The following is a 26757-nucleotide window of genomic DNA, read 5'->3' on the forward strand; positions in this document are numbered from 1 at the left end:
TCTCATCCGAAATTAAATCGTTTTCAAAACGACATATCTCCGCTAGGAGGTATGTCGTTTTAATTTCGGATGAGATATGTCGCTTTGAAAACGACATATCTCCTCCGAACTCAAAAAACTTCGGGAGGAGATATGTCGTTTTGAAAACGACACAACTCATCCAGCTTATTATCGGCGGAGATGTGTCGTTTTTGGAGATACATCATCTTAAAAACGACACAGCAGAAAAATTTCAGATAGATTGCGGATGAATAAAACGAATTGCTATTACATTGTTTAAATTTATTTAGTTATATATATATACATTTTTTATAGCCTCTTCGACTTCCTGTTGGCAGGTCGGGCATTTGGGATTAGTTTCAATTCCATTTTGTTCGTGGTTATCGACAAGTTGGTCCCAGCATGTACTACATATGTTGACATGGTTACAGGGGCGAAGCATTACAGATTTCGGATTCATTAAGCATACATTACAAGGATTTTGTTGTATAAATAACGAATCCGAGAGTTGGCTTAAATTTGATGAACTTGATGACGATGATGTGGAAGAGTTTAGGTCGGAACACATTCCAGAAAAAAGATCTTGTTTTGAAAATGTTTCATTTAGACCGACAGTCCGTGCCAAGAACACCTGAATATCGACAGTGTCGTAATTGACTTCGATCTCCGCTTGTCCTTCCGTTTTTCTAATTAGAGAACAAAAAAGGATTTGTATTATGAATGCACTTGTGTATTTCTGTATTGTGTACTTTTCAAGAGTATTTACACACTCAACATAAAAAAATATATATCACAAAAATACCCTCTTGTTCGAAGAACCGTTAAGGCTGTACATGATAACCCAGCAAACAAAGAGCGGACATAATGCGGATGGATCCGAAAAATGTCCAATAAAGATATTAAAAACGGACGTAGAATCGGAGTTTCCGCCTAATTATCGAAACCTGACCCGAAAACGGGCGCTACCGATCGTCGGCGGAGACTGGTGGCGGTGGCCCGCTTCATATAGGGCTCTGGCTGGCCTAGTGTGCCCGCTTATTTGTCGTTATTTTCGCCGCCTTAGTGTGCCCACTCCCTCGGTGGAACAGTGTGCCCACATCTGCTTGGCTCTGACGCGCGCGCGCGTATTGTTTAGATTTGAAGTTTATTTTATGATTATGTTTGAAGTTCAGTTTATTTCATTACTTTAATTTACTTCAATATGTATTCATTTTACTCCATCATTTTACTTTTATATAAATTATATATTATTATTATTATTATTAGTAACTATAATAAAAATAAATAATAACAATTTAAAGTAAAATAAATCATTGTTTTTTATATATATGTAAAAAAAGAAATGAAATTATTATTATTATCTGAAACGAATTTATTCGAACACTTTTATAATTTATAAAAGTATCTCAAAAGATACCAAATACGTCCCGTGAATAATATTAAAAAAGTATCGCGAATGATACAAATCCGTTTCGTAAATAATATTATAAAAGTATCGCGAATGATATCGAAATCGGTACGGTTTTGATACCGCAAAAGGTCCGCAAACTCAATCATTTTCGGGTTCCGAAAGTGATAGCTTTTGCTGCCACAAAACCCCTGTCAGATGATTAACTTAAGTATCGTTCGCGGATCTGAAATCGGACGTTTTGTCCGCCTGAAGTCCGCAAAACTATCGTTTTTAATATCATAAACGGAATTTTTGTCTGCTGGGATAACATCCAAAAGTTGGCGTGTATGTACATATGTATGTATTAGAGGTGGCCCGTGCACGAAACCTAGTCCCAAGAAAAAGACCGAGGCCTGTACGCCGCGCCCACCTCTAGTATGTATGTATTTACGGAAGCGATAAAGGCTCATGTACATAGAGCGCTAACGGTTCTAAGAACAACACAAAGAATTTACTTACTCAGCCAAAACATCATTAAAAACTTTTTTGGTGTCATTATTGGAGCTACTTTGACACTTTTTTTTAACTTCAGACAGCACTTCGATTTTCTGCATTTCCTGGCCCTGCGGACCATGAAAATGCTGCACTTGCTCCGTCTTCGAATAAAGGCGAGTCTTATCCGCACTTAGATGAACCCGAGCTTTGCAGTCTTTGATACGACACACGTACGCGATGTCACCTTCTTTTAATTGTCTATTTTTAACATAGATCTGATTGTCATCTGGCGTATACAATAATGTGGAGCACCCGGCTCGGCTTCCCTCCTTAAATTCAAATTTAATATCCATTTCTTATTTATTCCTTAAAAAGCGACTGAACACTGTGCCAAACCGAAATCAAATGGCTGTAGTCGCAAAGTAAAGAAGATCAGTGGCGCCAAGTCATACTGACGTTTACACAGAAAAAAATATTTGTATATAACTTCAAGTATTTATTAAGAATAATCTTATTTTTAAACCCACAACAGAATGCAACCTACAAACTATTTAAAGAATATACATACTGACCAAACAAGAATTTGTATAAAATAATAATATATAATAACATACTTAAATGTAAAATTAAAAAAAAAAATTTTAACGTGTATTTATGCGCATTTATACATGTACGTACTTAGAAAAGCGCACTTTTGGTGTGTCTTTCTTTGCAAATGATCATATACATATGTACATTGTATGTACATATGTACATACATATATATACCATATATATATACCATATATACGCTTTCAAAACGACATATCTCCTCCGAAATAAAAGCGACATAGCTCCTACACGAAAATGTACTGGGAGGAGATATGTCGCGAGGACATATGTCGCTATGCCAAATTTTAACACTGACCGTCTTTGGCGGTTTTTGGGTGTGGCAAAAAGTTTTTTGGCAAAGCGAGAAAAATTTACAAGTGTAAATAAAACAAGAGAGAACGCTATAGTCGAGTTCCCCGACTATCTGATACCCGTTACTAAGCTATTGAAAGTGCTTAGGGAGTCTTCAACACTAGCGGTTTTTGGTGGTTTGGGGCAAGTTTATTGGCAAATCGATAGAAATTTACAAGACTAATACAAAAATGAAAAAATATCAAAACATTTTTTAAAGGTTACCGTTGTGGCTCTTCTATGTTTCTGTGTTTGAGAGGCGCAGCTAAATGCTCTATATACAATATACATGATCTCGAGTTACACGTCTACCCTAACAGCGTTCCCTATATGTGTATGAAATACAATTCAATTAACCTACAAATTCGAACGACTTTTAACAATTATCAATGTACTAGAGATGTTCTTCGCCATGTCTAAATTGCATATATATATATTTCAATATTTATATGTATGTATAATCATGGCTTATCTTTTGTATAGTATTAATTTCTTTTGCTTGGTTTTTCATTTTTTAACGGCTTAGATTTTGAAGTCTTTCATTTCGAAGGAATTTGATGTTGTCTATAATTATGATATCATGATTATTATTTTCGTTCACTACATCGATACCGTCGATGCCACGGGCAGCGCGTTTCCTAGGCAATGACATACGGAACTCTCACATGAAGCCTGTCTCATTTCGACACCAAACTCAGTATTTATAGGCTTGTGCCAGATCAGCCTAACGGACCCTGGCACCCCAAATCTACGCGACTGCTGCGTTCTTGCATTTTTGTCGCGTCAAAACCATTCGTCGAATTTCACTGAAATTCAGGCCCGAAACTACTCGAAGCTCGGCGCCACACTTCTTACAGCTGTGTCGCGCCTAGGCTACGCAAAACAGAAACAACCGTTAGCCCAGGCATCTAACGGACACAAGACGAATTTTAGAGAATTCTGCTTTACATTTCATCAATTATTTAAATTAAGATTAACATAGTATAATGATTCAGAATGACAAATTTAATATAAAGCAGCTACATATATAATGGAAAGCGGCGACATATGTATGTTTCTTATAGCACTTTTTGTGATGTTTTTTTTATAAATTTCCGTTACTTGGATGTGAGTGAGCTTGAATTGAATTAAATTGAATTGAATTGAATTGAAAGGATTCGATTTTGTTGAAGGGTGAGTAAGTGATAGTATGTTATGAAAGTGGATAAGTTCATCATTTGTCAATAGGGTTTAGTTAAGTATATGTTTAAATAAAGTCAATTCCTATATAACGACGTCCTCAATTATGCTCGGTCTCTCCTCGGTCAACCCATTCATAATATAATATATTAACTTTTGATGCTACACTAGTCTAAGCTAAATGTATAAATATCCCTTCATTATCTAATAGTTGCTAGACTTGTCATTCGATTTGTGCTTGTTACGATTTGCTGAAATTTAAACTATTAAAACTTTTATCGAGTGCACATTTACACCTCACATACACATATGGATCTATTCAAAGTGCATAATGCTAACATAGCCAACATATTCGGAAACAACCCGATTATCCTGTCGAGATGGACAGAGTTCCATGGTTTGATTCCCGGAGTCGAGGAGTTTGGTTTGTATTGCCGCGACCTGTTTCAGGAAAGAGACGTAAATAAAAACTAATAATTAAGAATCAGGAGAAGGACGCCTTTTGGGGAATTTTTATCTATTCAGGTTTATTATAATTAAGTATAGAGAGCTCTAGAAGACAGCGCTGAGCACATAAGCTTCAAAAAGATAATTCGCATAACCCAAAAACAGTATTTACTAAACAAAAAAAAAACACAATTATTCTTTCCTTCCTGAATTTAAGAAATATTAACTTTAACACGATCGTGTTTTACAAGATTTTCTTGATTTGCTAGAGTTTTTGGTTTCTGAGTTGCAACTTTAAAGTCTAAAAATTTGCTAATGTCGATATTACAATACATATTTCATTATTCTACAAAATTGCTGCTTCCAATTCATTTATTTAGCTCAGCTTAAAGTTGATACATAGTTTTTTAAGTACGTGTTTGTTTAAATCTATCTTCCTTTAGCATCATTGTTTGCATTTCATATCTTTTGTATAATTCACAAGTTTTTTCATGTATGATGGTCATGAGTATCTGCAAAATAAAAATATTAGAAAACAAGAGAGAACGCTATAGTCGAGTTCCCCGACTATCTGATACCCGTTACTCAGCTAGTGGAAGGGAAAAGGAGAGTCTTAAACACAGTTTTTGGCGGTTTGTAGGCGTTATAGTGGGCGTGGCAGAAAGTTTTTTGGCAAATCGATAGAAATTTACAAGACTAATACAAAAATGAAAAAATATCAAAACATTTTTCAAAAGTGTGGGCGTGGCAGCTTTGAGCGGTTTGTGGGCGTTAGAGTGGGCGTGGCAGCATGATTCGACAAACTTGCGCTGCGTCTATGTCCCTGGAGTCTGTATGCTTCATCTCAACTTTCTAGCTTTTGTAGTTCCTGAGTCAGACGGACAGACGGGCGGACAGACGGACATTGCCAGATCGACTCGGCTATTGATCCTGATCAAGAATATATATACTTTATATGGTCGGAAACGCTTCCTTCTGCCTGTTACATACTTTTCAACGAATCTAGTATACCCTTTTACTCTACGAGTAACGGGTATAACAAGGTTATATAAACTCACGCATCTTATCCATCGGCGAAAGATCGATCTCCCTCGAAGGTGTGCTAAAAACCGTATGGCTTTGGCAAGCCATTTTGGGTTTTAAGGCATTAATTTAAACAAAAGAGTCAAAAAGGGCATTCTTCTACACGATTCGTTTCCATTCGCAACAAGAGAAATTTTCTTAGATTTTATCTAGCTTTACTTAAATTATAAAAAAAATGTATTCTAATTCTTCAGAGGTGTTTTCATCAAATATTCATGGCTTCTAGTAATAGCAATCAAATTCGCAAAGCATTTCAGATGAGTATCATAAAGGTTATGTAACTCGATACAGGTTATAACCAATTTGTAGCGAAAATGAAAAGAGATTTAATTCGGCAGTACTGGGTTAAATCCCATTTAATGGTTTTGATATAATGCACCAGAAAATTTATAGTCGGACATCGGATGCTCGGATCTACACTACCCCTTGGGGTTAAGTTCACTTTCTAAATTTTTTGTGTTAATCCCACATGGGTGCTGGGGTTAACTGGGGTCAAAATTATTGGGACACTTTTGGCACTGCCAATTTTCATTAGATGTTCCATAAAACGCCAACGCTGGCCACTGCAGACTATTACGCATGCGCGCTGTTGGCCAGTTAAACCGCACTCGATGTTATTTGCTGATCATTCCTACTGCTTCTGCTGCTGCTCCCTTAGTAGTCCATCATGCCTCTTCCAGGGGTGCTCCTCGGGACAGGCACGCAAACTCGGCTTGCTGGGCTCGATCCGCTGGTTGAACCCGATGAAAGACAAGGGTTTTCCAGACGGACAATTCCGACCCTTGGCACTGGCTGCCAGTCCGCCGCCTGGTTGCCTCCGTGGACACTCTTTCCGTGACCTGGGCAACAAAAGGTTATGCATCTGCATGCAAATGAACACGGCTTTACTCACTTGAGTTTGGTTAAGCTTTCGCCAAACACTTTTCCCCCCCAACTAGATTTTCACAATCTAATCTATTATTCTGGCTCTTATCAGCAACTGCAACGATTTGCACTCTACCGGATCTCAAAAGGAAAAGAATTTAGCACGAAAACGGATGGAGTCGCTTAGTCCCTTTTCTCTGTCACAGCATAAAATTTCATAATCAGACTAAAGCTTTCCAGATCTTCCCTGGCGCATCGATTAGCTATCTGGTATTTGTGTCCAAAACTCTGTTCTGGCAGAAATGCAGCAAGCTAATTAAAAAATGCATGTGCATTAAAACACAGCTTAAACTACGTAAAGCTTTTACTGAAATGCATCGACGTTATTCCCGTCGCGTAAAGCTAGGCTCAGAGTATCACATAATTTAGTGCATACTTCTAGGCCGAAAATGTTTATATCTTTTACCGTTTGTCTATAATTCGTGTACAGGATCGCTGCCAAATCGCACCTTAATAAAATTCGGGTCCTCCAGGCAAAAACGCTCAGGAAGATCACGGGCGCACCTTGGTACATGAGGACCAGAGACATCGAACGAGATCTGAAGGTGCCAAAAATCGGAGACAGGATCCAGGACCTAGCAAGGAAATATGACAATAGGCTAAAAGCTCATCCAAATAGCCTAGCGAGGCGACTAAGCATCGCGGCCCAAAGAAGAAGACTAAAACGCCACCACCCTCAAGTCCTAATTAACCGGGACTTGACTTAAAGTTCTACATGTAAATCCCCTCAATTTGTATTCATTATAATCATCCATTTACTTTAAAAACTACCCAATCTCTGTAATCTATGTAAACAACTTAGATATTAAGGAAAATTTGTTTAATATATTTCCGATTAGATTAAGTTGCCCAATAAGGGTAATAGTACGCTAGTCCAATAAAAAATTTCGTTGAAAGTTAAAAAAAAACAAGAGAGAACGCTATAGTCGAGTTCCCCGACTATCTGATACCCGTTACTCAGCTAGTGTAAGTGCAAAGGACAGTTTTTGGCGGTTTGTGGGCGTTAGAGTGGGCGTGGCAGAAAGTTTTTTGGCAAATCGATAGCAATTTACAAGACCAATATAAAAATGAAAAAATAACAAAACATTTTTCAAAAGTGTGGGCGTAGCCGCTTTGGGCGGTTTGAGGGCGTTAGAGTGTGCGTGGCAAAAAGTTTTTTGGTAAATCGATAGAAAATTACAAGACTAATACAAAAATGAAAAAATTTCAAAACATTTTTCAAAATTGTGGGTGTGGCAGCTTTGGGCGGTTTGTGGGCGTTAGAGTGGGCGTGGCAACATGAAACGACAAACTTGCGCTGCGTCAATGTCTCTGGAGTCTGTATGCTTAGTCTCAACTTTCTAGCTTTTGTAGTTCCTGAGATCACAGCGTTCATACGGACGGACAGACAGACAGACGGACAGACAGACGGACGGACAGACGGACACGGCTATTGATCCTGATCAAGAATATTTATACTTTATATGGTCGGAAACGCTTCCTTCTGCCTGTTACATACTTTTCAACGAATCTAGTATACCCTTTTACTCTACGAGTAACGGGTATAAAAAATCTATAATTTAGCGGCTCTTCAGTCGCCCCTACAATCAGTACTCGAGTATGAACAAATATGTTTGACTCCTTTCAGCTCTGTGCTGTGTACCCGTTACAACTATGGAGTACGGCACCCTGCCAATTACTCGGGTTGCACCAAGCAAGGCGTACATTTAACGCTCCAAGCCCAAAAGTGAGGTGGGCAGGAGAAACCACTGGAGGCAGACCGATAATTTCCTTCTCAGGCAGCGTCTCCTATGCAGATATTGCAAGACAACATCAGCAGCAGGCACAACAACAATGCAAACAACAGCAACATTACAGCGACAGGAGTCGCTCCGCTAGTTTCCAGAGAAGCAGATGGAACTAATGAAGATGATAAATAAGCAGCAGCAACAACAGACACATTAACACACTGGTCAAACTGCAAAGGGATGGAGGCACCCAAATTATTCGGTTACGTTGCTTACACTGCCAATGATCCGAGCACTGGCAACGCAAACGGAGGGGCAGTGATTCTGATCAGGTCTACCATTCTCCACTCTCCGCTGATTAGGTGCAACTAGCTTCAGCAGCTTTCGAGACGGCACTAGGCCCTATACATTTTGGAACGGTTTCCTATATGGACTACGGCCGAATTCGATGCCATCCTGAGAGTGCATGTCTTAAAAAAACATAGTCGCGGGTGAATGCGTCCCACTGGCTTTTTGAAGCTGGAAGGTGCAACAATAGAGGACATGGAGGAGGGGTGTTCTGGGTATCCATGTGGATGATATTACTGAGCCGAGCTGCGACAGTCTACTACATTTAATTACCATGGATGCGGCTGCAATAACATACCCTACCCGCTTTCTATCGGTATTCTCCCTTCGATCTCGGAGTTTGAGAGACCGAATGCTGCCAAGGTAGTGAGAGTCATGGGATTCCTATGGCCACTACGCTGTTGAGCAGCTTCATAGGGTTTTGGAGCAATTACTTGATACACATAACAGCGAGAGATATATATACACTACGAGTAGAGTAAACGGGTATACTAGATTCGTTGAAAGTTTTAACAGATCTCGTTTTAGATCATACGAAGTCTATATGTTCTTAATCAGGAGCACTAGCCGATTCGATCTGTTCATGCCCGTACGTCCGTATGAATATCGAGATCTTAGAAACTATAAGAGCAAGAAATTTGAGATAGGGCAAGCAGCTAGAAAAAATATATAACCAAGTTTGTTTTTAAATTTTGCCACGTCCACTCTCTTAAGAAATATTATGATTTTTTTCGTTTTTCTTGGCAATTTCTATCAGTGTACCAATTGCCCACGCCTCTTCTAAAACCAAACTGGCACTCCTACACATTTGAATTTTTTAAAAATATTTTTACATTTTGTTTTTTCCAACTTCTATATATAGAAAAATGTTGAAATTTTTCTTTTGCACTGCCACTAGCTAAGTAAAGGGTATCTGGTAGTCGTTATTTTTTGTTTTCTTTTCGTAAACTAAAAGAAGTCGTTTTTGATTCAATAAATAAATATATAATGTCGGAAACGCATAATAATAATGCCTGTTACATACTTTTCAATAAATCTAGTATACCCTTTTACTCTACGAGTAACGGTTATAACAGTGAAGGCTAGCATGTATACCTTTGTAATAATTATATATTCAATTTATGTATACCAAATAAGATCATATTATAAACTTAAACAACGTAGAATAATTTTTTGTTGTAGTTCTTCATTTGCACTTCATATCACTTTAATCAACTTGTGTAAATCGGTCTAAAATACTGTTCAACATCATACAAAATAACAACAGGGATCTAAAAACTACTTAGACAAACACTGTAAAATAAATTAACTATTAGTTAGGAATAACTACATATACTTGAAAGTATCTAGAGTTATCTACGCCTATTTATACACTATTTACAAAATGTATAGCTTGACATTGACATTTAAGAAAAACGCTTTTGGTGGGTGGTATGCGATAAGAGGTTTTTTAAAGCTTTCTAAAATCTATGTGCCTCTTGGAGGCCTTTGGCAGACTATGTCCATACAGAGGTAGGAATTAGGCCCTCCTTACTAGTTCCAGGCGGTGTAAGGACTTCTTTATTTAAGAAGTCCAATGGCAGGTTGACCAGGTAACCCTATAATTAAAAATATAATACATTAAAGTTTTTCTAGCAATGTTTTTCGCTTAGCATTGATAGATATAACAGATTGAGTGTATATACTCTACGAGTGGGGTAAAAGGGTATACTAGATTCGTTAAGACTTATAACAGGTAGAAGGAAGAGTTTCCGATCATCCGTCCGTATGAACGTCGAGATCTCAAAAAAAAAAGATCTCAAAAAAAAATCTCCAAAAAACTGGCACGCCCAAAATTTTTTTTACATTTTTTTTCCAGGACAGGTCCAGATCGAATCGACTTCTGATTCTGATAAAAAATAGATGTACTTTCTGTTTTCGGAAACACTTCCATCTGCCTGTTACATACTTTTCAACGAATTTAGTATACCACTCGTGAGAGCAAACTAAACTTCAATTAATTTTTGAAAAAAATACCTGAATGTCGTTGGCTCTTTTGGCAGCTAGCTCTGGGTCGGTTTTAGCAATTGGCGGTTCCTCCTGGTATTTGCGAAGGCTGGCAAAGGTCTTTACAAAGTCGGTGGGGATGCACTTAAACACCTCGTCGTAAATCTCAGTATTCTGGGTTGAAATCCTACGCCAGGTGCCGTGCCAAAACTTGTCGCAAACGGGATCGCTAATGTCGAGGTTAGACCGACTAAAACCTTCGCTTTCCAGGAGGCCTGATTAAATAACATTGTAAGATATTGATTAATGAACCGAAAAGAAGAAAAATACGTTACTGACCTAAGTGTTCTTTAAAAAGGTATTTTCGAAGGCGTCCCGCAAACACTCCGCTTGGATACTTCTTGCCATTCATTCGTCCGTCCTCAAACTCCTCGTCCATGATGATAGCCGCAATCTCGGAGTCCCGCTTTCCGATCATTGACCGATCGTTAATGTTCGCCGAACCGCAGATCACAACACGATCGTCGGCTATCATAAGCTTTGAGTGAACATATATTAGTTCCGTTATGGGTGTGTTATTCAGAAAGGAGTGGTTTCGCAGGCTGTGGAATGAGATATAGTTTTGCGGATTGGCAATACCCGCCTCCTGCAGGCGGTTCAAAATTGAGGTGCGTCCCCTGCAAGTGTAAAAGCAAAATAAATATTTAACAAAAATAAAAACGTAGAGAAGGTAATCGTCTATTCAAAACCTGCCTTTTACAATCTTAAAAGTGTAGAACCATGATTTGCCATAAAATCTTAATTAAATTATCTTAATTAAATTTAAATTATAAAGCTATGTTATTATGGTTTTTAAATAGAAGTTAACTGAACCAAAAAAAAAACTCTAGTGGACTTGCGGATGAGAAATAACAAAATTTCTAGACGTAGAATGGGGCCATGGGCGGCTAGAGGGCGTTAGAGTGGTTTGTGGGCGTTAGAGTGGACGTGGCAGTATAACTAAACCAACCCTTTCTGCGTTCCTGAGATCTCGACGTTCATAGGGACGGACATGAGCAGGTTGTCTCGGCATTATATGGTCAGACACGTTTCCTTCTACCAGCTACATACTTTTCAAGAAGTCTAGCAATACTCTTTTAATGCGTGCAACGGGCATTATAAGCTCTTTGTTGTGCTGCTATCAACTTGGCAATGGTTTCACAATGCATTTGGTGTGCATGCTGGCCTTACCTGGAAATAGATGCATAGTTCCAGTGTGTAATGGCTCTGACTGCTATCCCAGTACTGCCACCCACATCGCCCTCGAAACCCGGTAGAAGCGGCATAATCACAAAAACTCGGAAAGGCTTCCGTTCCCTAGAAGAGATTATCTTTAATCCTACTATAAACAGGATAAACATATTGATTTTTATACTTGTGCGCCCGTATAATTCGCTTAAAAAGTGTCTCCCCGATTTGATTTCGCACATTATTATGAGCGCCTGGCACACCCATGCCTATTTGCATGGTAATGAAAAATTGGTTTTCGATGTACACGTAGTGCTGCGCCTTGGTGATTGTCTGGATGTAGGCATCGTGGATGCTTTGCTCCACTAGATCCGCCTCTATAAAGCCACAGCTCCAGGCGGAGACGCTGCGAAGTATCTGGCACGTGACCCGTTGCTGACGGTTTTGCTGAAGGGTCGGATTCAGCCTCACTTGGTGATAGCTTTTTGGCATTAGGTAGGGGAATCTCGTGTTATCGCGTAGTTTCTCCAGCTTCATGGCGTTCCAGCGCTGAATGAAGTGGCGGGCCACATCCCTAGCGGAAGTGCCCACCACACACAGAGCTACGTCGTGCCATGGCATTCGCGGTGTTGTTGTTCGATCTATAATATCCACGAACGGCGAGTTTAGGTTCATCCAGTCTTTAAGTATGAAGTTGGAGTAATCCTTGCCAAACCAGTACTTGGCCTGACCGCAGAACTCACTGAGTATTTGTGTATTGCATGTGGTAATCGCAACCTGCTCCCCACCTGAAGCCATGTTAAGGTTGACTTCGTGGTCCGTGACATCCTCCGCCTCGATAGTGTACACCTCGGAAAATTTTTCCTCCGACTCCGTGGCTGTTAGTCGGTGCATAAAGTCCTTGCCCATACGGGCGCCTTTCATCGCGTTGTTCTTCAGGCGATCGAGTACGTTTTTACGCTCCATTTCAGGGGTGTTAAGTTTCATCCCCTCTAAAGCAATTTCCGACTCAGCGGGAGTTTCTCCCGGACTCGTAACGAGCGTAGACGGTATAAGTAGGCGATCACCAGGCTTTAAAGTTCTCATTTCTATACTAGTACTGGGTTCTTGCGGGAGTGGAGATGGTGGCCTTTCCTTAGCGGATGTATCGTAGTGAGCATTTCGCGACGACTTTCGTGATCCGAAAGCTGAGTCTGATTCGTCTTTGGTGAAGTACGAGCTTGGCGTTCGACGCGTGCTGCCAGAAAAAGATGCCGTGGATATGCTTCCCAGATCCGTGAGCCGATGGTGGTGATCGTCCCATCGCCCATAGCACAAATCAATACCTCCCATAAACGCATAGGTCTGATCGATAACGACGATCTTTTCATGATGTGCCCAAAGCAAAATACCTCCTCTTGCATGATCTGGATGTCGCATGACCTTTAACGAACATTTAATAAGAAAGAAAGCTTCATAGATGCCCATAAAGTATTCAAATGGCCTTCAAACTTACCTTAATGTTTTCGTGCTTGGCCAGCGTGGATTTGCTGTAGTAGCTGTTAATACCAAGTGCCATTTCGACCTCCTTGTATAGCAGCACGAAGATACGCACTCCCTGTTCGGCTTTGCGCAACAAGATCTTGTCCAAGCGCCAGTAGTCTCCGTCGAGTGCGGGTCGTTTCATATAAATCTCGGGACTGAGCCACCAGTCGGCAATATAGATCTCCTCAAGGGCTGCCTCCAAACCGTCGGCCACGGCTGACATGTACTGGGCGCCGTCTACATACCACGTGGCATGGGTGTTGGCGCGCATCGGAGCGAAGGACATGTGCGGATTGGGCAGGGTGAAGTCGCGCGCATACGAGTTTGCCATGTTCTTGAGGTATTGCATCCACTCCTTACACTTGCGCCGTGTCCAGCACTTGAGCACAATGTGACGGTTGTTCGTCAGCACCTGCAAACCCTTGCGCATTCCCGTCTGGTAGATACCCGTGGACACGTCGAAGCCCTGGTCAAAAAGAATCACTGCCCGGATGCTGCCGTCTGTTGGGCGGATGTAGCCGAAGCAGGTCTCTTTTACGAAAAACCATCGGTTGCGCCACGTGCCGCAAACTACGTCGGAACAAAAGTAGTTGCAGCGCACACAGCAGTTCTTTTGAAAGCACCCGAAAAAATTGCAACCCGCTTGCCCTGGTCTCGTTGATCCAGTTCGCTTCAAAATCACGCCTTCCTTGCCCTTAATTCCCATTCCCGGAACGAAGGACACATTAGACACCTCAACAAAGTTTAGCTGTAGATCATGGATTGGGATTTAGTTAATTAGTTGAGTTATAGATCGGGTTTGGCGAAATAACATATATTATGTCTAGTTATATAATTAGTGATTGCTATTTAGTGGTAACGGGTCTAATACTGACTTTGGTCTGCTTTTTATAGGTAAATATATTATTGAGTATTACAAAGTTTAATAGCAGCTGAACATTTTTCCTAACATTCTACGTATACCTACCGTTTCGTGGTGAGATCGGTACAAACTGATGTTCAGCAGGTTGTACAAGTAGTCCTCCAGCTGTTTGATCCTGACGCTCAGATTCTCTACAGTGACCAGACTCTCAGGACGGTTGGGGAATCGCGGTAGCTTCCTTTTTTTCTTTTTTTTGCGCTTCTTTTGAATGCGTCGCGGCGTAAGACCAGCCAGAATGGAGCTGTGATTGGGACTGATGATAGCCATGTCATTGTTGCCGTTCCTGCTGGCGATTTTGCTGTTTCTGTCGTCGGAGTTCATCGGAGTGCTTGTCTGTTTAACCTTAGTGTGGGAAGAAAGGTCCTTTAGAGTGGACTCGTCAGCCATCTCTCTGGCTGTGGCTTTCAGCGTGGTACGCTTTTCTTTGTGACTGCGACTGGGAAACGGAATGTTGAGCGAGGTACGAAAAAAGCTGAGTTGCTGGTGCAACGAGTTAAAATGCTTGTATCGCCGCTTTATCGTCCACTTAAAGGGACCGTGGGTCAGCTCGATTGTGTATCTGCGTAAAAGAAAAAAAATGTGGAAACAGTGGCAAAAGAAAACTAAGCCAATTGGTTTACAACAAGAACACAGCCTGTTCATAAAAATAGAATAGAAGTGGTCTAATGGGGTTCGGCCGATACAGATTCGCAAGACAAATGTAAACATAAAAAAAGAGGAAAACATTTTTTAAATTGGGCGGCAAGGTTTTGGACAAGTTGTGGCCGTTAGAATGGGCGTGGCAACGTTCATAAACATATTACAAACGTTCAAGACAAACAACGTAGGCAACTGTTTATAGTTCGTGCGATTTTCCTGGTCATACGGACAGACGGACGGACATCATCAGATTGTCTCAGTTCGAGAAACTGATCAAGAATATAAAACGAAGAGCTTTTAATGAATATAGGATACCCTTTTATTCATCTTGCCTATATGAGTATAATTGGATTTCACTCACAGATTGGGATTTAGCAGATGTGTGGTGACGCTACGTTCCGTATCGACGATCCGAACATGAATCTCACGACCCGGAATGAAGACTTTGCGCTGGAACGAATTGAACTTGACGCTCGGCCCGTATATGCTAGTAAATGGTATTTCGTGTCGCAGGACTACACTGCTGTTTTCTTCGTCGTCAAACTCCTCCTCATCATCGTCCGTCTCCTTGCGCTCCACCAGCACCGGCTTGTCGCCCACGTTGGATAGGATAGTCACCGAGTCAGGAAAAGCGAGGGTCTCATCGTACTCAGAATCTACCAGTGAGAACTGAAATTCTGGCAAGCAGCGGTTTTGATACTCGACGACCGCTTCGTCCGTGCAGTCCCGAGACCCCTCCTCCCCCTCTTCATTGTTAGAGTTCTCCCCCGACGAGTCCTCTTCCCCGCTGCCGCGTTCGTCATCCGAGTTGGTGAGTTTGCGGGGCGGCAAGGCGCTACCAACGATGCCAGCATCTGCCATCGCCTCGAGATGGGCAAAGTAAGAGGAGCTGTCTATATCCTCGTAGCCTCTGTTAACGTAACCGCCATAGTGCGCCGGCTGGTACACATCGTCAGTGGGCTGTTCAACTGCAATTTGAAAGATAAAAACCGATAGAAATAAGCAACAATAGCTTTAATAAAATAAACAACAAGAATGCTATAGTTGAGTTGCCCCACTATCTGATACCCCTTACTCAGCTAGTGACTTAGTCAGCTTCTCAGCGAAGGAGAAATTTCAAAACTACTAATTTTTGACGCTTTCTGGGCGTTAGAGTGGGCGCGGCAAAAAGATTTTTGATAAATCGAGAGAAATTTGCAAGACTAACAATAATTATAATAAAATATAAAACTGCCACACACCCACATTTTTAAACAAGAGAGAACGCTATAGTTGAGTTCCCCGACTATCTGATACGCTTTACTCAGCTAGTGGAAGTGTTATTATTTCTGTTTCATGTTGAGTTGGATAATCTAAAATTTTTTTGGATTGTAACACATAATTTGTTTCTTAAAAAACAAAAGCATTTACAGAGCGGCAGACACAAATATTACATTTGTAATATCTTAAGAAATTATTTTTAAACGAGCAAAACTTGAAGAATACATATCAATATCATAAATTTGAATTAATTAAATTTTTATGGAATTAAATACATTTATTTAAATAGATGTAAGTTAGGAACCTGCGAAGTTACGATTTATAAATGTTAATGTCCCCTGGCTCAACAGCTTGTGTTGTAACCATTAAATGGTAATAATTAACGAATGCTATCTCCATTCCAAAAAAAAACTCGTGCAAGATCACAGCTTACGACATGTGATATAGTTAAGTTTAATTTATTATAGTACTCCTCTTGGCTGAACTTGACATAGGAACCCTGCTTCAACCTTGTAGACATTTTGAGCTTAATACACACGACGCATATTCGCCCGTAAATATAGCTCTTAGCTCAGTGCAGGTACTGGTACAGGTCTACTGGCTAAGAAACCAATTGTATTGGTTACTCCCACAACGCCCATCAGAGGAGCATATTAAGTATCGTACGTATGTATCTAGTTGAGATACAGATTTGCCATATAACTGTCCTAATCTCTACTGTTTTAGTTCCCCACAACATTTTAAGTTTAGAAATACAATCGAGCTGATTGACATTTAGATAGCAAGCCCAAATAAAACGGCGCAACAAATAGATTAGGGCATACTGCCCAGTAGGTAGGCCGAACAATGACGATTAAGTGAGTTTATTGATTCAGCACAGTTTTGCAAAGAGCCAACAATAGCTTTAATAAAATAAACAACAAGAATGCTATAGTTGAGTTGCCCCACTATCTGATACCCCTTACTCAGCTAGTGACTTAGTCAGCTTCTCAGCGAAGGAGAAATTTCAAAACTACTAATTTTTGACGCTTTCTGGGCGTTAGAGTGGGCGCGGCAAAAAGATTTTTGATAAATCGAGAGAAATTTGCAAGACTAACAATAATTATAATAAAATATAAAACTGCCACACACCCACATTTTTAAACAAGAGAGAACGCTATAGTTGAGTTCCCCGACTATCTGATACGCTTTACTCAGCTAGTGGAAGTGTTATTATTTCTGTTTCATGTTGAGTTGGATAATCTAAAATTTTTTTGGATTGTAACACATAATTTGTTTCTTAAAAAACAAAAGCATTTACAGAGCGGCAGACACAAATATTACATTTGTAATATCTTAAGAAATTATTTTTAAACGAGCAAAACTTGAAGAATACATATCAATATCATAAATTTGAATTAATTAAATTTTTATGGAATTAAATACATTTATTTAAATAGATGTAAGTTAGGAACCTGCGAAGTTACGATTTATAAATGTTAATGTCCCCTGGCTCAACAGCTTGTGTTGTAACCATTAAATGGTAATAATTAACGAATGCTATCTCCATTCCAAAAAAAAACTCGTGCAAGATCACAGCTTACGACATGTGATATAGTTAAGTTTAATTTATTATAGTACTCCTCTTGGCTGAACTTGACATAGGAACCCTGCTTCAACCTTGTAGACATTTTGAGCTTAATACACACGACGCATATTCGCCCGTAAATATAGCTCTTAGCTCAGTGCAGGTACTGGTACAGGTCTACTGGCTAAGAAACCAATTGTATTGGTTACTCCCACAACGCCCATCAGAGGAGCATATTAAGTATCGTACGTATGTATCTAGTTGAGATACAGATTTGCCATATAACTGTCCTAATCTCTACTGTTTTAGTTCCCCACAACATTTTAAGTTTAGAAATACAATCGAGCTGATTGACATTTAGATAGCAAGCCCAAATAAAACGGCGCAACAAATAGATTAGGGCATACTGCCCAGTAGGTAGGCCGAACAATGACGATTAAGTGAGTTTATTGATTCAGCACAGTTTTGCAAAGAGCCCAGTTATCGACGACAGTAATAAACAGAATAAATCAGTATTAAGTCAAGTGTTTTGATTTCCAGACCCTAACAGGTGTCCTTTATTTCTGTCTGCTACATACTGCGCAATTATTGGGGGATACAAATATTTTAAATTCATATTTAGAGAAATAGGAAAATTTGTATTTTCAAATATAAAGTGGGGAATCTAGAATATATTTCTTTGATACTATTTCAGAAGTTGTTGGTTTAATTTATCAAACAGTCGAACGAGTCAAAGCTTACATTGCGCCTTATCACTTCTGATAATTAAAATAAACTGAGACGCTGAGTGCAAAGAATTTTGAATTGGGCGTTCACGATCAATGACGTTGGGGCACTACTATCAGACCCTATCTTAATAGGTGCCATCAAAGTGTTATTAAACTTTTACATACATAAGCTAGCTTATGGACTAGTTCAACTGGCAGGAATAAATTCTTGGTATTGATTTTGTTATTTTATAGCTAGCACAAATAACCAGTGTTGCCATATGTATATATCTTATCACAAAGCTCTTTTTGTTATCGGCTCGAAGTAACCAAACAAGAACTTCTGGAGGTCTTAAAGGAGGTTCTTTAAAGTGCAAATTCCAAGATTTTTAGATAAAAGTGTGAAGACATAATAGTTTTCAAACCATTAATAATATTTTTGATTATATGGATTGATATAAATAACTTAGTTACACATTGGGTCGATTATTAATTATTATTTGAGAAATTTAAGGCGGCATAATAAATTTAACAGCCTATTCAATAAAATAATCCTCATTTTTTAACACCTTTTCACTTCTATAGCGATTTTGTCAAACTCATTATGGTTTTGCCGAGCAAATTAACTTAAAAAGCTCTAAGTTGATAAAAAAATTGACACTTTTATCGCTAACAGATAAGATGAATAAAAAGAAAGCCCATTTTGCGCCAAGAATATTTTTCCTTGAAAAAAACACCAACCAATTTTTGGTGGCCATTAAAACTGTGGTATTCCTATTTTCCTATTGAAAACTCTGTATTTCTAAATCGCCGAAAAAAATGTTTCTACGCACAATTTAATTTTATTTCGGACAATGCAAATTTTTTGTATACATATTGTATTATTTCGCCGGAATGTTAAAGCTTTTCATTGATAACGCCTGACATTCCATACTTGTAATCCAAATGTCCTTAGCCCGAGGCCGTACATGTTGAATTGCTTTTGTTTAGCGGGTGGTAGATCTCCTGAAATGGTCATTAAACCCACTAAACGCTTGCTCCACCTGACCTACACACAATGGCAAAGAAATCAAAACTTCCTGTTGCCATGATCAAGCATGAGTACAAATGTAAATAAGGCTTAATATATTTATAACAAAATCGATAAGTATCGTTACTTGCAGAGCGTCATGCATTTTAAAATCGGTTATGAATCATTTACCAACGCGCAATTGAAAGGGGCAAGAAGTGGCTAACGGTTTATATAAGCCACATTAAACGGAAAATGTTTTGTTTATTTATAATCAGTTCTTTGTTTCCTTTTTTAGTTCTAGTGCACAGCAAACTCGGTGCTGAGTTTTCACATACACAAACCATAATATAAAGCTAACCAATTCTAAAGGTTGAAATATCTTAACAAACTAAACTTGTTTACTCTTATCCCATTTCACGATGACGCAAAAATTTCGTTGTCGCTCTATGAGAGCCAAGTAATCTATGCACATAATTAAATCCTTATCTTCAGGTGTAAAAATTACCCATGCTGGCCATCAGCTGTGAGATGCTTCGGCGATGACGTCGGACCTGCAAATGTGGCAAGTTGACGCCCGATGACACCTGCCGGGGCAGCTGCAGTTGTTGGGCATCATGGTTGATGCTGGTTTTGGTATCCACACTCTTGGCCATCATTGTTGTTTGCGCTGTCCGCGGGGCTATTAAATGGGCTCTATTTTATTTTTGGCAATCGGTTTTTGGCTTTATAGGTAGCTGTTGTTGTCGGCTCCAGTTTTTTTCAGTTCTCAGACGCATCGGCAGTCCGCGTACGTAAAGAATGTTGGTTTAGAAGCTTGCGGTGGCTGATCAAACCAGAAATTATAAATACCGCGTTTGTGTATGCCAATTGACGGAGCCGTGGAGGCTCTTCTAGTATGAGAAGTAGAGAAAAGAAGGATACCTATTGCCACAGAAATAATCATTTAGATCTATTTTGACCTTTCTCAGTTAGAGCGAGACATAAACAAATATATAACAATATTGGAATTATTTCTTTTATTTATACTTAATAACTTTTCTTTTGAGTTTTATTTGATTTCTTTTAAACTTTATTCTTTAAACCGCAACAGTACAAGCTCCTTGCATTGAAAAACAATTAATTCAATTTTTATCACGGCATTTCCTTATCTTTGCGTAAACACAAAACTCAAGTTTTGAAAATATAACTCAATGTTTCGCGTGCTGTTTATACTCGCTCGTATTTGGCTTTTGACGCTTCCAACTCATTAAAGGTTTGCACAATGGCCCACCAACACACGCAAAATTTTTTTGTTTTTTCTGCTTTCGCATATTATTTTACTTTTGGCACTTGGCAAATGGCTCTAAATTGAGTCTTTTTCTGCGACATCGGGGGTTTAAACTAGTATCTCTGCATCTCACAGATGCATATCAAGTTCAAGTACGTCTGAAAGATTGTCACGTTTGCGGGAGATATGCAGCTTTTTGTTTACTTTTCAAGCCACCGACTAGCGGAAGTTACAGAACCGAAATAGCTCGACGTCGCGTTGAATTCGGAGGAGAGTAATGCCACGCTATGTGAAGAAAGCAAACTGAAGACCTTGCACTCACACTTTGAGCGCCAGGCAAAAAGCTCTCCTCACCGCCACGATCTGCGATCCGCGAGAAACGTTGCGACAACTTGGCCGACACTCCCGTTAATAATATTAACTAAACCTGACGGCGCTGCCAAAAGCTTAGGTAGCTGTGCTCAAAACGGTTAACGGGTAACATTTACGGCGAGAGCGACAATGCCGCAAGTTGGCGACGGAGAGGGAGTTTTCAAGAGCACAGCTGTGAACTTCAAAACAGCTGACAAAGCTTTTTGTAATCCCCATAAACCATTGCAATGCGATAGCCCAAAAACCCTTCGACTATCTAAATATGTTATGTAAAATCAAACTCAGTGGCTCTTGCGGCAAGGTCATCCACAATCCACAAGAACAAGTTCTCCGCCGAAGCATTAATAATGGTAATGGCTCTAAAAGCTTTCCAAAGCTTTCTGAGCGGTTCACCCATTCTTTAAAAACGCTGATCGAGTACGAGCCTATTGTCGGACCCGCAACAATGGTCGGAGGAGTCAATGAGTCACAATGCCATTTTATTTATCTTATCTTATCTAATCGGCACTACTTGACTCGGGCGCAATCGCTGTAATCAGAACTCATTATTTGTACTACCCCAATGAACTGCGCAGGCTAAATAAGCCCAATTACAATTATTCTTTCGATTAGATTGGTCCACGCGTGGCAACTGAATGTCACTAACATAAATGATTGGCACCTAGTTCTGAACTAAATCAATAAGTATGTTTTCGAGATTTTGTCCAAACTAATGTATCATTTTAAGTAAGTGACGATCGCACCCTTAACATAGCAAAACTTTGATATCAACTTTTATATTAGATATTATTATTAGACTGTATTATCAAAACCAAATTTCCCTTATTTACTAGAGAAGAAAATAAGTTTTGGGGCCATATATAATTTGTTCATTAAATTAGTTAATAAGTTATGACTTTTCTTAAATAGTGTTCATAAAAGTTTCCCTGGTCGGGGAACTAAGAACCTTCTCAACGTCATGAATAAAAATTTAACAAAACTATATTCTCTGGCAAAAATAAATCACCTTCAGAGAACGCTGTAGTCGAGTTCCCCGACTATCTGATACCCGTTACTCAGCTAGTGGAAGTGCGAAGAGAATTTTCAACACTGGCCGTTTTTGCCGGTTTGTGGGCGTTAGGGTGGGCGTGGCAAAAAGTTTTTCTGCAGATCGATAGAAATTTACAATACTAATAAAAAAAATGAAAAAATATCTAAACAAAAAACGCTTCCTTCTGCCTGTTACATATTTTTCAAGCAATCTAGTATACCCTTTAAAAATTCACGAGACCAATAAAAAATGAAAAAATTTTAAATCATGTTTCAATTTCGTCCGTGGCAGCACGAATCAACAAACTTGCGCTGCTTCTATGTATCTGGAAACTGTATGCTTTATGTCAACCCTCTGGCTTCTTTAGTTCCTGAGATATCGACGTTCATACGGACAGACAAACAGACGGACGGACAGGGCCAGATCGATTCGGCTATTGTGCTTGATCATGAATATATGTATATACTATCCTCACTTTTTTTCTGGTATATCGATATAAATCAGAAAAAAAATAATTAAATAAAAATAAAGTAAAATAGTTGCTCTTAAGTGTGGGCGTTATAGTTTTGGGCGGTTTGTGGTCGTTAGAAGGGGCGTAGCCAAAGTAGTATTTTGTATCGATAGAAATTGAGTAGACAAACATTAAAACGAAAATAAATAAAAAAAATCTCAAAAGTGTGCCAGTAGTTGTTTTGAGCGGTTTGTGGGTATATTTTGTGATGTTTTTTTTAGCAATTCGTTAGAAATTTACAAGACTAATAAAAATATGAAAGTAAATTCAAACATTTTCAAAGGGCGTGGCCATTAAAGTGGTTGTGACAACCACAGTAAACAAACTTACGCTGCGTCTATGTCTGTGGAATCTGCATGCTTAATCTCTCATTTCTAGCTTTTTAGTTTCCGAGATCTCGACGTTTATACGGACGGATAAATGGACATGGCCAGATCTACTTGGCTATTGATTCTGATCAAGAATATGTATATATACTTTATATATACTTTATATGGTCGGAAACGCTTCCTTCTACTTCTTACAAGTTTGTTCAGAACGGTACAAGCCACAAATTTTTTTCATTCTATTATTTATCTTGCAAATTTCTATCGATATGCAAAAAAAATTGATCATGCTCACTTTAATACCCGAAACTGTGAAGAAGACCACACTTAAAAAATTTTGGTATTTTCATTAATTATACCCGTTACTCGTAGAGCAAAAGGGTATACTAGATTCGTTGAAAAGTATGTAACAGGCAGAAGGAAGCGTTTCCGACCATATAAAGTATATATATTCTTGATCAGGATCAATAGCGGAGTCGATTTGGCCATGTCCGTCTGTCTGTCCGTATGAACGTCGAGATCTCAGGAACTACAAAAGCTAGAAAGTTGAGATTAGGCATACAGACTCCAGGGACATAGACGCAGCGCAAGTTTGTCGATTCATGTTGCCACGCCCACTCTAACGCCCACAAACCGCCCAAAACTGCGACGCCCACATTTTTGAAAAATGTTTTAATATTTTTTCATTTTTGTATTGGTCTTGTAAATTTCTATCGATTTGCAAAAAAACTTTTTGCCACGCCCACTCTAACGCCCACAAACCGCCCAAAACTGCCACGCCCACACTATTGAAAAATGTTTTGATATTTTTTCATTTTTGTATTAGTCTTGTAAATTTCTATCTATTCGCCAAAAAACTTTTGGCCACGACCACAAACCGCCAAAAACTGTCCTTCGCACTTACACTAGCTGAGTAACGGGTATCAGATAGTCGGGGAACTCGACTATAGCGTTCTCTCTTGTTTTATTATTTGTCTTGCCAATTCTATCTATTTCTAATTCTAGCTGTTTACTATTATTTAATAATAATATTTATATATTTATATTTAAAGCGAATTTCGGCTTACATTTTAGTACGATAAGATGTCTTTGTATGATATATGTAAACATAAATACAGAAAGTGTGGGGAGAGAATACTCCTACTTCCAGATTGTTATTCCACTTGTAACATGTAAACTACATACATACATAGTTATTATACCCGTTACTCGTAGAGTAAAAGTATGTAAAGTATGTAACAGGCAGAAGGAAGCGTTTCCGACCATATAAAGTATATATATTCTTGATCAGGATCAATAGCCGAGTCGATCTGGCCATGTCCGTCTGTCCGTCCGTCTGTCTGTCCGTATGAACGTCGAGATCTCAGGAACTACAAAAGCTAGAAAGTTGAGATTAAGCATACAGACTCCAGAGACATAGAAGCAGAGCAAATTTGTCGATTCATGTTGCCACGCCCACCCTAACGCCCACAAACCGCCCAAACTGCCACGCCCACACTTTTGAAAAATGTTTTGATATTTTTTCATTTTTGTATTGGTCTTGTAAATTTCTATCGTTTTGCCAAAAAACATGTATGTAAAACATGCACCCAACACCCCGCATCCCGCACCCAGCACCCCGCACCCCGTACACCCCGCATAAAAATTGATAAAAAACAAGAGAGAACGCTATAGTCGAGTTCCCAAGCTATCTGATACCCGTTACTCAGCTAGTGGAAGTGCAAAGGAGAAATTTCCACACTGACAGTTTTTGGTGCGGTAGCACCACGCTGAGTAACGGGTATCAGATAGTCGAGAAACTCGACTACAGCGTTCTCTCTTGTTTTTTGTTCTAAGATGATTTAGGATCGTTGTTAGAAAATTACCTACAATCTATAACTCTTACTTTCTATTTGCTTGCTGTTAGATTTTACTAATTTTACTATAAGCTATCAAACTTTTGAACGCATATTAATTTAAAATTGATTAGCAACGGGTATATGATTGCTCCGAAATTATTAAAATCCACTGCTGCGTTAAAAAAAACGGTAAAACACAAGATTTTGAAAGCATGTAAAACCATTTTACGACACAAAAGTTGAAATTATATCTTCGCATATTGAAAGTTCGATCGTCATTAGTCATACCCGTTAATAAATGGGTATAATAATAGGGTTTAGTAATAAAAGGGTATAATAGAATTATTGAAAAGTATGTAACAGGCAGAAGGAAGCGTTTTCGACCATAAAAAGTATCTATATTCTTGATCAGGATCAATAGCCGGTTGAACTGGCCATGCCCGTCTGTCTGTATGTACGCCTCGATTTTAGGAACTATAAAAGCTAGAATGTTGAAATTTAGCATGCAGATCCAGAGACGTAGACCAACAAGCCGCACAAAACCCATGTTTTTTAATTAGCGTTACAAATCTTAAAAAAAAACTTTTTGATATTTTTGAATTTGTTTATATGTATTGTAACTTTCTATCCTTTTGTCAAAAATCTGTTATTATTATTTCCGGTTTGCACTTCCACTACCTGAGTAACGGGTACCTTATAGTCGAGGAACTCGAATAAAGCATTCTCTCTTTACCAGAATTCTTTTCTATAAAGCGTGTCACCGATTTTTTAAAGAAGACTACAAAATATTTAATTAATTTAATAGAATTTAGAAATACACACTTTAACGTGATGGTATAAATTTAAAGCACTCACATGTTTGCGGCAACTGCTGAAAATAATTTAAGCCCGTAATTTAATACCAGAAGTTGTGGCTTAACTTCATTGGCCTGAACTTCAAACAGCATACAGTGAATCACTCACATTGAAAATGGGAGACTTGGGCAGTGAGTGAAGTGTATATATGTGCACTTTTACATATGAATGTATTTCTTCATATATATGCTTTTGTATGGCACACTCAACACTTTGAGAATTAATGCAATAAGACCAAATCAATTGAGGCGCCACATGAACACGTTTCGCAAGAACATTAGAAAAGCAATTTACAAATAATAAAATGTTGATTAATGGCACACACACTTCTATCACGGACCTTTTAATATTGGTGTCGAACGAGACTCCCCTCCTGGGCATATCTTTGATTAAATCTTTGTTTTTGACTGCCTTTGTTTGCCGAGAGAGCGCCGACCAGCGTTGCTATAAGTCAAATTCGAAACTGATCAAAACGCCTGACGATCGTAAAAATGAGACTGATCAGCACATTTTTCTCACCGCAAGCGCGAAGGAGAGACGCGCGGAGAGAAAGTTTATTGAGCTTGGCACGCGTTCTTGCTTTCCACGATCCAGGCTAAATTATTTTTGATTTACTTTTCACTTAACAATTAATTAGGACCTTTTCATTTAAATTTTAATGTTAAAGTTATATCGTACATGTTCATAGTATTCCGCGCCTGGTAAAACTCAATTGACCGACCAAACTGACTAACATTTTGAGAAGCTTTCGCCTGGAAAGCTTAAGCGAGACAGACCCAATACATACACGTACGTGCATATACGTATGCTTCGATCAAACAGCTGATCCGTAGACTACAAATAAAATGGCAATGATGTACGTTAATGAAATTTAAAATTTGTCAGTTTAAAGTACGCTCGGGTCATCGCAATAATAATGCGTTAAGAAAAATGGGAACCCATTTATTACGATGACAAATTTAACGAATTTATGTAATATATTGGCAAGTTTAAACAACAAATATGATTTCTGTACCCATTATTCGTAGGTCAAATGGGTAACCTAGAATTGTTAATGCGCTTGCGACTTTTTGAAGTATGTACATATTTATGTTTGGAATTGAAACCCATTTCTTCAATATTGACAATTTTCCACTATTTTCGTGACTCAGTGTAAAATAGTTAAGGAATGTATGTAGA

General features: G+C 38.9%; 2 protein-coding genes across 4 annotated transcripts; both read right to left on the reverse strand.

Moving 5' to 3' along the window:
- Window positions 1–267: 267 nt before the first annotated feature.
- LOC26535603 (probable E3 ubiquitin-protein ligase LUL3) lies at window positions 268–2420 on the reverse strand. The gene is made up of 2 exons (XM_039370596.2): window positions 1910–2420; window positions 268–686 (listed from the first exon to the last, which is right to left on the reverse strand). Exons 1-2 carry the CDS (start codon window positions 2236–2238, stop codon window positions 287–289), a joined length of 729 nt encoding a protein of 242 aa, XP_039226530.1. The 5' UTR covers window positions 2239–2420; the 3' UTR covers window positions 268–286.
- A 7464-nt stretch (window positions 2421–9884) lies between these two features.
- Window positions 9885–26293, reverse strand: LOC6529043 (phospholipase D2). Of its 3 annotated transcripts, none has more exons than XM_015198715.3 (9): window positions 25919–26293; window positions 15195–15801; window positions 14240–14753; window positions 13244–14020; window positions 11936–13170; window positions 11752–11877; window positions 10861–11198; window positions 10552–10796; window positions 9885–10133 (listed from the first exon to the last, which is right to left on the reverse strand). In XM_015198715.3, the coding sequence occupies exons 2-9, from the start codon at window positions 15692–15694 to the stop codon at window positions 10032–10034; spliced, it is 3837 nt and encodes a 1278-aa protein (XP_015054201.1). In that variant the 5' UTR covers window positions 15695–15801; window positions 25919–26293; the 3' UTR covers window positions 9885–10031. The 3 variants fall into 3 exon arrangements, with proteins under 3 accessions (XP_015054201.1, XP_015054199.1, XP_002090074.2); XM_015198713.3 differs by having other exon boundaries at window positions 25579–26293; XM_002090038.4 differs by lacking the exon at window positions 25919–26293 and adding an exon at window positions 19885–20382.
- Window positions 26294–26757: the final 464 nt, after the last annotated feature.

The sequence above is a fragment of the Drosophila yakuba genome, chromosome 2L, assembly GCF_016746365.2.
Source record: "Drosophila yakuba strain Tai18E2 chromosome 2L, Prin_Dyak_Tai18E2_2.1, whole genome shotgun sequence".
NCBI lineage: Eukaryota > Metazoa > Arthropoda > Insecta > Diptera > Drosophilidae > Drosophila > Drosophila yakuba.